The sequence below is a fragment of the Augochlora pura genome, chromosome 7 (assembly GCF_028453695.1).
Source record: "Augochlora pura isolate Apur16 chromosome 7, APUR_v2.2.1, whole genome shotgun sequence".
Taxonomy (NCBI): domain Eukaryota; kingdom Metazoa; phylum Arthropoda; class Insecta; order Hymenoptera; family Halictidae; genus Augochlora; species Augochlora pura.
In genome coordinates this window covers 39,101,579-39,118,625 of record NC_135778.1, presented here as the reverse complement: position 1 = coordinate 39,118,625, position 17,047 = coordinate 39,101,579, and the positions used below count along the sequence as shown (strand labels likewise).

The window sequence follows — 17,047 nt, the reverse complement described above, 5'->3', positions numbered from 1 at the left end:
TTTCTTTAACAGATCACCAGATTTTATTAAGGAAAGCACCCGGTAGTAATCAATTTATTTTACAACATTTATTGGGGACTAATCCCGTACTGTACACAGCCACTGGTTGGCTGAAGGCTACTCGAGAAAATCCGGTTACTAAAAGTGCCATTACAATTCTTCAAGAAAGCACAAGGTATTTTCACGTTTCTTACAGAAACCTCGACATAACCTTGACAATGTCGCATTGTTGGTTCTCGATTCGTAATGTTATCTTTTGTTTTGATATCAGAGAAGATGTAAACATGCTGTTTGTAAACGCGCGAGGTGCTGGAGTATCTGGAACTTTATGTAGTTCGATGCCCGGCTTAGAGGGTTCGCAGTCTTTGAGAAGAGCTTCGAGTATTAGACGAACGTTTACGGCTGTGAAAAGAAAAAATGTTTGTCTACAAGTTAAATTTACTGTTGTAAGTACGAAGATTTTGTATTCTCTGTATTATATTCTCTGTTACCGTTATCATATGTTTTATATTATATTAAATATTTTATATTAACGCAAGTGAAATGTAATTTGTAGGATGGCCTGGTCGAGACACTGAGGAGAACGCGAGTCAAATTTATCCATTGTATACTGCCGCAACACACTTCCGGTTGTACGGACAGTAAAAGCTTATTATCTGCGAAATCTAATCAAAGCGAAGACAGTATCATTAATGTGCCCCTTTTACGTTCCCAGGTAAGCATTTAAATTATGTATAAAAATCAATACTTCTTCTACTAATACTTGCACTTTACAAACTATCAAGTTATGTATAATACTTTAATATAATTTGTTTAAAGTATGTTACTTTTTATGTAGTTGCGAGGAAGTCAAATAATAAATGCCGTTCGGTTGCATAAGGTTGGATTTCCCAAACATATGGCATTAGGTGAATTTAGAAGGCGATTCAGATTATTGTCGAGCGAAACGAACTCTCGACCAGGCAGTCCTGTAGGCGACGAACGTCGGACCGTTGAAAACATGTTATTGACTGTTGATATTGATCCAGCTTCTTACCGAGTCGGACAAAGCCAAGTAAGTCGAATAAAAAGTTTATTTACTATAAATTTGTTTCACTTTTTAAGTACATTTCGTACTTTCTTCTATCATTTAAAACACATTGGCATCGACTAAAACAAGCAAATCCTTGATTTTATCAAATAAAATTTCTATTTGGTTCATACTACGGAAACAACATGAAATCATATATTTTCTATATAGTTATATAATTATTAACACAAATGCGAAAGAGATTAGGTATGCTCGCTTAGATCTCTGAACAATTGATTAGATAGTTAGTATGCCGCATCAACTATGCACTCGTCTAAACAACAGTCTCGAAAATTGAATACATATCCTGTTGTGAACCGAGCACATATGATTTCGAATGCACAGGCAGCTGGTAAGTAAGCTAAAGAATGTCAAACAACTTTCTCTAGGAAGTATTTCAGACACAATGCCGGTAATAGCAGGTGGTATATCGTAAACCGGTGAGGATACTACACTCCATCGAATTGGTTTTCAAATTATTTACTTTTACACAGGTTTATGCCACAGTGATTAATGCAATTCACAAGGGAGATATGACTCGTTATATAAATCGAAAGTGAGAATCGGTTCTTCTCGCATGGTACTGCGATTCCGGAAAATTATATGTACCTGATTCTTTTTACAATGATATTTACTGTATTGTTGTAATGATTAAACGCAAAATGATCGCGAGAATATAGAGATTGCAAATTGGTGAACTACAGTAAACGTGATTATAGTTACTCGCCAAGATTTAAGAAAGTTTCTTGAACCCTTAGGGGATCATGTCATCCTTATTTCAGTATTTTATCGTGGTAAAGATCGCGTGAAGCTAATGACGTTATTAGTCATCCTGACTTCGCCTATAATACAGTAATAGTATACATACATTGTTCGATGTGAAAAAATTTCAATCACTTTGAAATGTCAAAAGATATAACCTTGGACAAATTTTGCTATACGTTATATTTATTCCTTTGAACTAATAACATAGTAATTTAGTAATAAATTTTGATTTTAGTAATAACAGTAATGATAGTAATGTATATACGCGTGTACACGTATTATATGTATATTCGCCGCGGATCTAAAATGTCGCCGTTGAAGCGTGGCGCGGTACGACGATTCGTAATGAATCTATCATTAAATTTTCAATTAGTATCGCGACGTCGGAGGAAGAGTGCGCGAGCTCGCGTGCAACCGTTTGACCGTGAAAGTACAAGCTGGCAAGTATTTCTCGCAATAAGAGCGACACGCAGCCCGTGACTTTCTCGTGGCCTAGATAGAAATCATTGCACTCTTCGCAGTCTCTCTGTGTTCACAGAATTTCAGTGTTCTTTCCAAAGCTTTTTCGTCGCGAAAGTGTTTCATCGCGCGCAGCACATGTTTCTTTCTTCTATTTTAGGTTGTGTTCACCCCATCACGATTTCTTGACGTTCGCTTCCTTTCGTAAAACCCTCGACCGTAAAACATTCGTTTCGCTATTAAATCTTAATAATAGAACCAAAATCGCATTATTTAGTGAAACATTTTGAAAATCAATCAAAATAATAAATTAAAGTTATTTCTTTTCAGGAAATACACTTTGCACGTCACTTAATTCTATTAACGATTTTTTTTTTGTTGATATAAAACTCGTAATTTTAATAACCTCATAATATCCTTTATTATTTTCTTTATTTTTTTATTTTATTGTGCGACTTATTTTTTTATTTTCGATTTGATATTGATGAGTATTAATTTTTTCTGTTTTCATTATTGATTTTATTTCCGAAAGAAATTAATTTTATCTAAGAATGTCTCGGCGGAAATCAAATTCGTATTTGTTCCGGGAGCAGGAAGCCAATGCCGACGGTTTTTAACCCGCATAAATCCGGCACTATCCTCTAATTAGAAAGCTCGGAAGACGAGCGAGGCACGTCCTGTACGTTCGCGCTGAACCACTCCGGGCTAAACGGATGATAGGTCGACGTAACGCAGCTGTGTGATCGCTGTGCCGCGGCAGTAAAGTTAGATAAGTTAGTGGCAGTGGAAGCCAGTTACCGTAGTTACTTACGGTACACCATTACCGTGCCTTTAGTTTATTTTCAAGCATGGTTAACTTTGTATATATATCGAACGAAAGATATTTCACCGAAAACCGATTACAGTAAATTCTCCTTAGTAGAACGTGTTACGGGCTCGTTGAAATTGTAACTGTGCTGCACCTACGTCTATTTGCGTTATTCCTACGCCTTTGCTAAGGTTCGACAGAGTTGGTCAAGCATATGATGCAGCACGCGACGCGGCTCCTTTGACTAGAACTCACTGAGTTGGCAACTCATAATGCAATAACATAACCTTTTTATTTCTGACATTTTGAAACTGGATATTTTTTTAATATATTGCTGATGGTTCTTTATTAGAATGAGAATAAATATGATATAGCTTGGACAGATATTTCTGATTATATTAAATAAAATTAATCATGATTTAATTGGACAAATATTGTCTGAAGCAGGCCGCGTTTGATATTATTTTAATTGGAAAAATTTGGCGAATATGTTAAAAAAGTTTTGATGTATGAGAAATTAGAAATAAAAATTGCTTTTATTTTAGCGTTATTGTTTATATGCATTAATGTACATCGATATGTTGGCGATTAGTTTTCAAAATTGAAGACTGCTCTCTCTCTCTCTCTCTCTCTCTCTCTCTCTCTCTTATTTTCACAAAATGAATTTAATGTAGTACGTAATACATATGACAGGATGCCTGCATAATTGTGTTACAAATCGTTGCGTCGGGTTGTAATTGTTGATGCGGAAATCAGTCGAGAGAAAGAATAACATATGTTTAGCCCGTACCTCCCGTCGCGCGTCTTCCATACGGGCAGCGCAATGAAAAGCCTCGTTGCACGCCGACAGTAGTAGAACCGGTAATAAAGTAGATACTTGTGTTCTGTTATACAGGGTGAGTCACGCAACTTCTACACCTCGAATAACTATCCAACTGTGCGCTTTGTCGATACGACGTAATCTGCCCCTATAGAAACTAGGATTGCGTTTGACGATTTTTTGCGAAACGCGTAATTTGCAATGCATTCGACGCATCACATTAAATATAAAATAATAATGTAGAACGTACTTTCTCCCTTTAAATTCTCGAGGGTTCCGGAGCGGAGCCATTTAAAATTTTTCCTTAAACTCGAGGGCTCTACTACGGAGCCATTTAAAATTGTTTCTCAAACTCGAGGGTTCCGCTACGGAGACAGCGAAAATAAAGACGATAAAATTTATTTACTAAAATATGTAGTAAAACAATCGCATCAATTCCTCTATAATTGCATTAGTATATTATAACTTATTGTTTTCTCATCGAAATAACCCATCAAGTTAAAATATTCTCGCGAGGACGCGGTACAATAAAGCGACATATAATCGTTATAGTCATTTCTCTATATTTCATTCGGAGCGCACACAGTTCGGAATATCAATTAAAATAATAATCCATAAAAGGTTTTCGGAACGGAAGCTTGACCGCTAATCGGCGCGTGCCTTTTGTTCGCGCGTGTTCGATTTTGTTAATTCGAAACTGTATCTTTGGTCTCGTAGGTATTTTTCGTAAAATGTTTATTAAACTATTTAAAGAAGCATTGCCGGTTGCTGCGATATTTTAGTAGACAATTTCGTAGTAAATACTTCTCGACAAAGAATATCGTCTATTTTAAAAATTAGATTTATGAAAATCTAATAAATATGACTGGCAATCGTTTCTATTAAATCGAAACGAAAATTGAATTTCCTGTCACTAAAATCTGGGAATTGAAATAAATAAAGCCAGTCAAGAAATAAAAATCTTTAAATTAATAATTAATGACGAAAAAATTGTTAACGAAGTTGGTTCTGAAAGGAGTAGTGGCGCAAGGGTTAAAGAACGCGTGAATTTTCACCTGCAGTGCCATTCGCTTATCTCTAAAAGATCGCGCATACCAGCCTCGAAGGTCCCGCGCGAAACCGTAACATTAAAACAGGTGAATAGAATAATAAACGCCCTCGGACTTCTTGTCAACCTAAAAACTCTCGCGATTTCATAACGCGGTCACAGCTATTTTCTGTGATGCTATCTCGCGCCGTCTTTCCTCCGGCATCGGTTCCTTTCTCTCGTTCGTCAGTAGGCCAGCGGGCATTCTCGGGGAACAGCTTTCCAATACGTTCCTTGCGCGGCTTCCAATTTCACGTTGCAGTTGCCATCTTTGCGAAGTCGCCGATGCCCGCGGACGCGTGCGTCCTCTCTTGCCGGAAGACTCGGCAAGCGAAACGATTCCGCGGCGATCGTGTCACCTGAACGCTCCTCGCCTAACCGGAAGCCCGTCGAGAAAATTATCGATCGTTTCTGCTACCCTAACAGTTTCTGCGCATGATAATTGCAGATTATTAGGTAACACTGCTGTGACCACCTGTTGGCATAGAACTGTAACACTCACTGTCACTTATTAGTTTATGGAACTTTATAAGGTGACATAACCTAAAAGGGATGATTCTACGTTCAAAAATAGGTCGAATAAAAAGAATAATATTTTCTTATTTGAGGCTCCGTCTTCGAGAAACCTGAGTTGGAAGATGCATTAATTTCGCGTGATTTATAGTACAGTATAATTCTCTCGAATTGTCGGCTTGCAAATTTAGAGCGTTGAATAATTAATTGGAGATGTCGTACCGCCTGGCACTTTGGGAAAAGAGCTTGTGGTACTAAAACGTTTGAACATCTTGTTCTGCGACTTGTTAACACTTTGTGTTCGACGCCATTTTTGTTCGAAGCTTTTGCTATATGTATAAAAATAATTGCGCAAAGGGTTAAATGTCATTGCTAAGCAATTTCCTTGAAGATAGAATGCCGTTTATTTAATTTTTACAATTATTTATTTTAGGGCGCCCTTTCCACGATTTTTACTTGGAATCAAAAATTTGTGTTTCGTACCATTTTGAGGTTAATCACAGAATCAGCGCGCATCGAATTCAGAAAACGAGCATAACATCCACGTACGATACTTAAAGTATTCATTCGCACAAGATAGGAACTCTGATAATAGGTAAAAAGAACACATTTCACGGTTGTCGGTGGTGCAATTTGATTTTATTACTCGAGGGACCACTTTCTTGGACATATTATTGTAATAGCATAGAATCGACTCGACGCTTTGCTGCGAGCAACTGTTTGACCGAGATGGTTATTCATTAACCGCTGTACCCCCCATTAAAATTCCCATCGGTCGAAACGATACAAAAGCAAGTGGAAATTAGCGGAAAGAAAGTTTATGGGCATTTGTTCTTATCGTACGTTTCTACGCGCGAGTAAAATGAATCCTATTATATCAACGATATAAATAGCACGCGTGTGGTTCGATTCCAAGATAGCATTAGAAAGTATCGATTTCAATGTGAAACGAATTATTCACGGAAATTAATAACCTTATTTATGGAACGTGTTTTATTATCTTATAATAAATGTTGAGTGGTAAAATATGAAATAATAATTTTCTTGTAGCCAGAAATTGAGCTGAAGTATCTAAAAAGTTAATTATAAATTTACATAATTAATTCAGGTTATTCAAATAACCTGACATAACCTAATATCGGGTTAAAATATCTAAAAGGTTGATTATATATTTACGTAATTATATTTACGTAACATAACAGTATATTGACATAACCTTAACAGTATATTAACATAACATAACAGTATATTGACATAACCTTAAAAGAATATTAACATAATGTAACAGTATATTGAAATAACAATTTGTTGCAAATTTATATTGTTCGCAAAGAATTCTGTCGGGTATTTCGAACAAAACAGTACGTTTTCCATGACATTGTAAATTGTTACAATCTAAATGCGTTCGCTAAGGTAATGCTCGAGGCAAACGAAACGCCGACAACGCATCAATTTTCTTGGTTTATTCTTGTCTTTCTTCTGAAAATTGCACCGACTTCTGCCGCATGGAAGCCATTAAAGAAGCATGAATGGAGCACATTCTACTCTCTGTATTACTGCGGCGAGTGCAGCAAGGCTCTGCGGTTATGCCTATGATTTTCAATCGTGCGCTGGTCGAGATCGTTGCATACTGGGCGTCTCGTTTGTTGCAATACGTTTGCAATGCGCCTGAAATTTTAATAGATTTAGATGATAACGGTTTGGTTGATTCTGAAAAGAATTATTACTGAATTATTATTGAATTAATATTGAATTATGACAAGATAATTTCGTCAACCTTAATAATTATTTGCCTTAACAATTTACCGACCGGTAACCTATAAATTGGCTTTTTATTGGCAATAATTTATTATATAATATTAAAATAAAAATATTGCTATAAGTTCCCATACTAATATATCATATTTTAAATATTAGATACCTTTGGCGATGAATGAGAAATAAGATAAGTAATAGAAATACAATAAAAATAAAATAGAAATAAAATAAATAAATCAATTATCCTACAATGACATAAATTTTTACAGTCGAAAGACCAAAATATCTTCGAGCCCAAAGGGTTAATATTATCGCAAAGTCGACGTGGATTCGCAGTTAGAGAACAATCATTATAATCATTTAAACATACATTTTCTAGCGCTTGGACGCGAGTAAAACAAGGAAAATCAAACAATTACCGGTTCTCGTCCATTAGACGCCTGAAAAATCGAACGCTTCGAATCTCCGTTAATTAAAATACCTATCTACGTTTAGTATGCAACGTATGCCTGTACGTACACCGTTACGCTTTGTTCGAGCATTTACTTAATTCCCGCAGAAACGTCTTTTTTTCCGTATTTAAGTCACACTCTTGGCAACGAAGCTAACTAATTGAATCTTCGTTTGCTTGCGAATTCTCGCAGGAAACTCTCTATTGACGACAAGGCTCGAGAACCGTTCAGAGTCGCTTTGTCGAACCCGAATGAAATGTCTGCGTATAGTACGATTCCGTGTTCGAAACAGCCATGAGTTTAGTATGAAAATTTCGCTTCGTTTGGTTTGCAAATTTTGCTTTGTTTGGTTCGAAAATTTTGCCTTGTTTAGTTGGAAAATTTTAGTTTCTTTAGTTTGAAAATTTTGCTTTGCTTAGTTTGAAAATTTTGCTTTGTTTAATTCGAAAATTTTGCTTTGTTTACATTGAAAATTTTGCTTTGTTTAGTTTGAAAATTTTGCTTTCTTTAGTTCGAAAATTATGCCTTGTTTAACAGAGACTTGAAACTTTGTCGTTCAACCCTTGCTTCCTTTCTTTCCGCGTGCACGCGTAGCCCTTCCGTATGCCATAAATTTCTGCGTGTCACCGAAGTAAGACAATTGACGACCGATATTTGGGGGTTCCGTTAATCGTAGTTCCGACATCCGCTTGTTCCGTTAATCATTACATACTCCGATCAGTCGACGTCTCATTCGACAAATAATGTTAATGATTCGAGCCGTTCCTGTTTATGTTCCATAATAACGAAGAAGGGTTAAGAAATAATTATTACGAGCGAGAAGTTCTTTGTTATTGGTAAATATTAATGACGAGTGGAATGGAAGTATTAAATTTACATGGTTTTTGTTAATAATAATAATAATAGTAATATGACAATAATAATAATAATAATAATAATAATAATAATAACAGTATTATGCCAGTAATAATAACAATAATATGGAACATTGATTCTATTATGTTTTCTATTTTTAAAAGAACGTCAAGGTTATGTTCAGGTAGCAGCGAAATGGCGAATTTTCGTCATTCGGAAAAAATATATATTAAATCTTTAATTTTCGCTAGTCCTCCAACAAAACCATACACCTAACCCCTTAAACAACCTGCGCGGTGAAAATCCGAACAGGTGTGCACCGCGTTTATTTGATCGACGATCACGCCGGTCGAATAAAACGTCATTTAGAAGAAGACGCGTCCCCCCCCACATCGTACATTTTCATATATGCTCGTAGCACGCGCTTTATAATTTGCGCGCTTCTGTAAAATAAAGTGCGATACGATACGCGCACGCGCGCTCGTGTTGTACGTCTATGTAACGGAAGAAAACGGAAGAAAGGGGGAAGAGAGAGTTGAAGAGGTACGTAGATTTCTCGATTAACTCGGCGGGTGGGGGGGGGGGGGGGGTTAGGCGGCGAAGGGGGAGGGAGAGGAAGAGAGTTTATAGCCTGTGGTACCTGTTACCTTCGATAACGGTAAACACGGATCGGCCCCGGGAGTAAAGTAGCGGACCCATACAAATGTTTTTTCGATGATCCTCGGCTCATTTATCCGGCACCGAACAATTTATTATATTGTTCGGCACGGCACGTCGGCCGTTCGATACACATTATTTTTTTAATCGTCCGAACGTTGCCCGACGACAGCGCGATTTAAGTTTAAACGTTTCGATATTTGCAAGCAACAAAAACGCGTAACGTTTTGTTTTAACGGTAGAAAGTGGTTTTAACGGGATTTTCAGCCTATCGGATGCGTTCTGGTGAAACTTCTTATGTCCTTGCACGAGCAATTAGTTATATGAAAAAAAAAAAAAACATGGCTCCTTTCGATGCCGAGCGTCGCGTTACGGTATCGAAGAGGGGTTCACGCTTTAAATTTAAAAATATAGCTCAATGTTAAATGTTCGTTTCTATTTTGATTTGATTTATTTCGTTAATCGCGAGAGATATTGAATTTTTAGAAATTTATGTATTAATAGTGAAGCTTACGATAGTACAATCTAAGACATTTGTCTGAATAATTGATGTTGAATTTATTAGTTACCTTGACGATTCATTTATAAAATACCAATCGGGGGGGGGGGGGGGATTTATGGGCTACCGGTCGGTAAAGTGTTGAGATAATAAGAAGTGGTCTAGTAAGAGGATTCTATAGTGATGATGCGGACGCACCGATTTCTAGACACTTTTATATGTCCGTGGATTGCTTAACTTCGAAGTGGAGATCGACGGAGAAATGCTGCGATGCTTTTTATTTCATTCTTATTGGGAAACGAAAGTTCGGGACGATCGATCTAAACGCGCGCTTTATTGGATGACATCCAGATTATTACTGCAAAATTACAGTGGTTGTCTGATGAATAGCCTCTCAGCTTTTTTCTTTTCGTTAGGCCTCTCTAAATAATATAACATAAATAGCGTATTAACATTTCAAATCTTCTTTGGACTTTGTCTTCGTAATTGTTACATAATTTTAATTTTTGTTGTTTAACTGTTGCGTCAGACTACTATTGCAACCAAATTGATTTTCGTAAATATGTTTAATTAATATTTGATAATTTTAATATCGTTGTCACGTTACTATTTACTGAAAAAACCACATTACTCCTGAAAATTCTATAAAATAAATTTAAAAGATAAAATTATAAAGTTATAAAATAGATTCAAGAATTGCTCTTCACAGACGGAAAAATATCGCGTATTAAATAATGGTTATTAAATAAGGAAAGAGACGAATCATAAACCACCTGTTATTTGTGATCATTTACTGTTCGCGCCTATATGTACTTTACTTATATAAATATTGAACATTGCCAATAATCATTATCGCTCGCGATGATCTTGTTAAAGAGAATTGGGTCCAAGCTGTTCGTAACAGTTATCGGTGAGCTACCACCTGTTTTGGTTATTGGTAATAGTTTTCAGTGAAAGGAACTTTATTTCGGTCACCGGCAACAGTCCCCGACCGGGAGAATTTCTTCGAATTCGTCGCAAACTTTATCCACAGAATCTATCAGAAAATATTGTAAAAAAATTAAAAATATAATAGAATTAAGTCATAAAATATTATAAAAGAATTAAAAATATAATAAAATTGAATCATAAGGTATTATTGAAAAATTGAAAATATAATAAAATTAAATCGTAAAATATTATAAAAGAATTAAGAATATAATAAAATTAGATTATAAAATATTATAGAAAATTAAAAATATAATAAAGTTAAATTATGAAGTATCTGTATTCAAGCATACTGTGCGCGTTTGATGAACATGATTTTCGATGCCCGCAGCGAAACAGAATTATAGTTGCTTTAAGAAACAGGACAATGAGAGAAAGCTCAAGAATATTATGTCAACCATATGTATACATATACAACTCTGGTGCGTGGTAACTTGATTAACACGTTGGAGTGCGAAGTTAATTTTGTTTGACTTTCCGTTCAAGCGAATTTAGTTCCCAGAGACAGGCAGTGGACATTTTATCGGTGTATTAGACTGGGAATATATCAAGATTAAAAAATAAATGTAATTTTAGTAGATTCTCTTCTGAAAGAACATTAACAAATTTTATTGTTAATACATTCAGCGCTGATAATCATCCACTAAAATGTCCATATTGTTAAAGCAATTTAATTAATTAAAGCCAAAAACTAGAAAGTTAATATTTATCATAGGGGGTGGCATTGCATAGAATATATATAGTATATTACGGAAAATAATTAATTCTCCATTTGCACCACTAAAATTATTTTTGTACCGCGAAACAGAAAAATTATTTTCGATTTACAGTTAAAATGGCTCCGAGTGCAAAGGGTTATTATATGAATAAGGGTTATTATATAGTTATTACATGTATATTATGTACTTACTATATTATACAGTTATTACGTGTATACTATATATTTACTATATTTTATATTATCCATATTATGTACAAAGGACAATGGAGCACCTGAGACCTAGGAGTGCAAAGGGTTAATAATTAATCGATCAAGATCTCTCTCCGCGCCGATCGCTCCCCTTCGCCTCCCCGTTCCAGCCATCCTCCATTTCCTCGTCCCCGCTTTCCACCTTTCTTCCTTTCTTACTTTCCTCCTCGCCATTTCTTCCGCCGCGCCGGTTCCTCTCCAACTAACCCCCACCACCGCCGCCACCGCGGACTTCGCTTCTCGCTCTCTTTGCCGTGGCCCTCCCCTCTCTCGCGGCTTTTCCCCCCGTATCGCGCGGCCCGTCCGACTCTTTTTCTTTCCTTTCCTCTCGCGACCATAAAACGTACGTCCACTTTTACGCAGCTTTTACGGTACTTAGTCGTGGGTCGTTCTTCGTACAAGAGGAAGGCCTCTTACCCGTGTGGACACACGGCGGCCCGTCGTCGAGCGCGCGTTTCACATCGCCGAAAATTAGCGACGTCTGCGGCGAACACTATCAATATCTAAATAAAGTTATAAACTAAAAAGACGGGATCGCAAGATCGAAAGAACGGGGACCGAGGAACGACGAAGAAAACAGTGATCCGTAAAAAAAGATTTCAGAAAAATGCAGTCACTCGGCGTCGAGATTGCGGGCGTCGAACGAGCCGCCGTCAATTGAACAGTTGGGATTTAAGAAGACAGAGAGATCAAGCCCAGTGTCTCGGATCAATGCGAGATCATCGAACTGCTTCGATCGACTAGATCGGTCCTCGGGAAATTTTTGATCGCGCGTCGATTATTTCGATATAATGTACAATTTCGTGGACGAGACCGCGTCCGTAGGGTGCTGTTCGCAGAAAGGAGCCGTCTCGTTGATACAATGAAAGTGTGTCACTTTCACGGTGTAGTGAGAGCCCGATCCGTGTGTGAACGTGAAGAAGCTGTAACACGTCTCGTATCGAAGCAGTGAGCGAAGCAAGTGTCTCGCGATCCGTTTCGCGCGGGAATTGTTCGGAGATTGGTAGCCGCGGAAATTGTTCGCAACAATTGCCGAGTGGGTTATGTCAGTCGCGAGTCGAGTCGATGAAAATGCGTCGGCAACGTAGAAATTAAAGCTAGTTAAAAAAATCAATTGTCTTTTACGTCCGCAATAATTTGTGACATTCAGTTTACTGTCCAAGGCGATCGCCTTGCTCTGCCGCACCATGTTAGACGGCGCGACGAAATGGTCCACCGGATCGCGACTAGTCAAAGCCCGAAGCAGCCCTAACGTTTCAAAGACAGTGCTATCGGTCCCGAAAAAGCAGACGGCTGATCAGCCGACACCGGCCAAGGCTCGTCTCTCGAAATGCGCGTCCACCCCGAAAACCAGCCCGCAAGGGAAGACCTCCTCCGACGAGCAGACTCATCATCGCTCGAGCCTGCTCGCCGATCATGCAAAGCCACGCTCGTCCACCATCAAACCTCGACGAGCAACGACGGAGGTTCGCGCGGACGAAGCAAAGACGTCGAAGCAACCATCGCCGAGCCAGCGAAACGATAAACGACCTGTAACAAAAAGCGTGTCCTCGTCTCCCTCCTGCATGATCCTCGAAGACAGGACTCTGCTAAAGAAGAAGCTCTCGTACACGCCGGCGAAATTGCCGAAAAAGCCGGAGTCGTTGCGCCGGAACACGGGTCTGGATCGGTCGGTCAGCCTCGGATGCGTTTCCGGCGACGTTCGCGACAACCCGAGGGCGTCGTACAAGGTGAACGATTACGCGAAAAAGCCGTCTACTAGGCTGGCCGACGAAACGAAGCAGCAGCAGCACGGCAACGAAAAAAAGGACCACGCGGCAGCGCCGAGGGCAGCAACGATGAACAGGTCTACCAGTTTATGGAGCATCCGTGCCGTTTTGAAGAACGATTGCAAGAAGGGTTACGGAATGTCCTCGAGACCGAGTAAGATTCCGCTTTTGGCGCGGAACGCTCGCGTGGGCCGATCTCTCGCCGATCTATCGCAAGTAGATCGTGCCGCAGAGCCCGCGGTGGTCCACGGCGTCGATCTTGACCGCTCGATGGACGAGCGGATCTACGAGAATTGCCGGGAAGCGTTCGGCCGCGACCTGTCGCCCGAGCATAGACAGGTCGCTCGTGGGTTCAGCAGCAATTTCGAGGAACGCGTGGCGCGACTGATGGCGCAGCTGGACGACGACGACGACGAGGAGGTGGTGCAGAACGGAGGACAGAATACAAGAGAAAACGCAGGACAGGATACAAGAGAAAACGTGAAAGAAAACGTGAGAGAAAACGCGAGACAGAACGCGAGAGAAAACATGAAAGATAATGTGAGAGAAAACGTGAAAGAAAACGCGAGAGAGAATGTGAGAGAAAACGTGAAGGAAAACCTGAAAGAAAACCTGAAAGAAAACCTGAAAGAAAACGTGAAAGAGAACGCGACAGAGATCAGGAGCAAACCGAATCCTGCTTCCGTCCGTTCCGTGGACACCGTGGATTCCGTGCCCCGTGGAATTGGGTCAGTTTACGAGGCCCACGGGTTCAATGTCGCGTTCAAGTCCGCGGCTACCATCGAGACAGCCTATCACTCCACGGTAATCAGAATAGGCGAGGACACGGCAAAGAGCCAGCAGCTGGACTCCCGGAAGAAAATCGAGCAGGAGCAACAGGAAACAATAAATAAAAATCTATCAACCTCGAAGGAGTTCGGTAGCCGGTTAGAAAATTATGGCAGCGAGCAGAGCAACAAAGAGGAAAGACAGAAAAAGGAGGCGAAGTCGAACATCGAGAAACTTAAGAAAAATTGGGAGAAGCAGAGCGGCAAACAGCCAATCGGCGAGTCTGAGAAGAAAAATGATACCCCCTGCGATTCGCCAGTTAATGGAAAGATTAGCAATAATAGCAACGTGGACGCGAAGAGTAAGAATTCGGTTGGCAAGAGAGCGAAGGAGATAGAGCATTTGGTGAACTTTTTCAATTGCAAGAACGCGGAGACGTCGAAGGTGGCGAGGGAGCCGGACACGGTGATCGTGTCGAAGAAGAGCGCCAAGGGTGTGAACGATTACAATGGGTATATATCGGATAGCAATTGCTCGGAGGATAGCGGACACATGAGTAACGAGAATGAAAACGAGTGGAAGGAGAACGTGGAGAACGACGGTCAGGGTTATGCGAGGAAACATTATTTCCCGCAGACGAAAATTAGCGACGGGACGTTTCGCGAGACTGTTATCGATACGATCGAGCCGGCTAAAGAGGTTGTTGTTGTGAGGACCAGTGCGGTGACTTCGAGTGGAGTGAGCAGCATCGACAGCGGCAGAGGTGACGGCAATAAGTCCGTAGAGTACGCTGGCAGGGGCCAGTGGAAAGCTGGCAGAACCTACAGCGATGGCCAGCAGGTCCGTCGCCTAAATTACAATAGTATCGTAGAATTATTGATGCATATATTGTGCTGTCGAAGCAGTATATTATAAAACCATAGATTAAACCGAAAATGATCGAAGTCTGTTTCATGCTGCTTCACGCTCATTTTTCTTATATTTTTGTTCTTTCGGTTAAAGAAATGAAAAGGGTAAAAAAAGATTACGTAAAAATATTTTTTAGCCTTTTTATTTCTTTAGCAAAAATGCCAAAAATTAATTGAAAAGCAAAATTAATTACCGGTTACTTTGCAGTCTTTTTCTGGTCAAGCAAGTGATCATTGTTCGCGATTATTGTGTTTTATAATAAATTCTTGGAAGCGCACCTTTATAATAAATTCTTGGGAACGCACCTTTATAATAAATTCTTGGGAGCGCAGCTTTATAAATCGCTTCGATGAATTGATTAGATTATTATAAAATTGTATGTTACAATGTTAGTGTATAGAGCGTCCAGCAGCATGCGAGAACTGATTTCAAGTACGATTTTTCATAAATAATGCCGCGAAATATGATGACAGTCGAGGACAACAGAATTTACAAATCTCATTTTAGTTTCGTTAAGTTTTCCGTGAATTTTTAGTCAACGGGTGTAGCGTTGCAAAGTGATTCGGAGCGGAGAATACAATTTCGTCGGCAAAAGTAAATTTTTCAAATTCGATATATCGAGGAAAGTTCATTTTTATTTATAATTAATTTTAATTTCGCAAGGAACGATTTTCCGTATGGCAATACTCTTTAATGAGATTAATAAAGTTTTATTTGATAAAATTATTTTAAATGCACGTATTATATAGATATTTTATTGTGTAAATGTAAAACATGTTAATATTTATTTTGAGACATTTTTGTGACTTGGAGTCGCAAAATAAAATAAAAAAGTAAAATTTAAACGAAAGTATTTCAGTCACTGTACAGTGATCTAGTCCCTGCAATATTTATAGGAAAATTTAAGTCATCTAGAAAAGTTTTAAAAAAGTTATAATACTATTCTAAATGCGATGACATAATTTAGCTCCCCACTATAAATATACTTCTTAGTATAAGATATCGGTAATTGGCTACAACTAAAACATGATACAAAAATTATGGTTTTTGTGTTAAAGTTATGGAAAAAAACGATTTTTACTTATATATTTTCCGTGTATATTTTACTGTAGCTGGATTTCCAAACATCGTGAATTGAGTGTATTTGTGTCATTTCTCCGTCATTCTTGCATCATCGCGTTTAACCTAATTAGCTATAGTTTATTATTCGATACAGTTAGATACACTTCGATACATTCGATATTTTTATATTCAAATTCATCCTAACTCGTGTTCCTACCATATTATTTTAACAGTAACATTCACTTATTAAATAAAGACAACATTTCAATCGAGTTCCCGTGGAATTTTTATTTTATTTCATAATTATATTTATAATCATAATATAATACCGTTTATGCGAATACATACGCTACCTCTTCGAATCGTTAAACATTATAAAATTCTACGAACGTCCATAAATTTACATATACACGTATAATAATATCATTATACATAAATACTCATAATTCGTCCAATTAACATTAGTTTTTGTCTGTAGAGAATAAATTTTGCTTTTCTTTTTCCACAGATATTTTTCAGATCGGGCACCTTGGAACGGCTAGAGGCGCAAAGAGACGAGAAACTAACTGGCCACATAGTTCTTTTGCAAGCGAGATGCAGAGGGTACTTGGCACGTCGTAAACTCAACACCTTGAAAGTATGTCATGGCATCTTCATTTTTTTTTTAAAGCTGCTCACCTACGTCTCCGCGCAATTACCTGTGCGGTAGATTCCTCGGCTATCGCATAAGCTTCGCAGATCCTTCGCTGTTCCTAGTATAGTATAGTATCCTTCATAATTCTGCGCGCATTGAAAACATTAATGAATAGTAATAAAGCGGTCTTTTAGCATTAATCGTTT

The 17,047-nt window shown here is 38.5% G+C and overlaps 1 protein-coding gene across 7 annotated transcripts in view; it reads left to right on the top strand.

The window, feature by feature from the left end:
- Positions 1 to 17,047, top strand: part of LOC144473294 (unconventional myosin-XVIIIa) — a 47,504-nt gene that overhangs the window by 18,965 nt on the left and 11,492 nt on the right. For 5 of the 7 annotated variants that reach the window (XM_078187053.1, XM_078187049.1, XM_078187052.1 and 2 more), the window contains 5 exons: positions 13 to 175; positions 272 to 446; positions 557 to 715; positions 839 to 1,054; positions 16,716 to 16,844. In XM_078187053.1, the coding sequence (XP_078043179.1) occupies positions 13 to 175; positions 272 to 446; positions 557 to 715; positions 839 to 1,054; positions 16,716 to 16,844 (842 nt within the window). Of the gene's footprint in view, positions 1 to 12; positions 176 to 271; positions 447 to 556; positions 716 to 819; positions 1,055 to 14,067; positions 15,077 to 16,715; positions 16,845 to 17,047 lie in introns of those variants that run through there. The other 2 variants (XM_078187057.1, XM_078187056.1) reach the window with 2 other exon arrangements.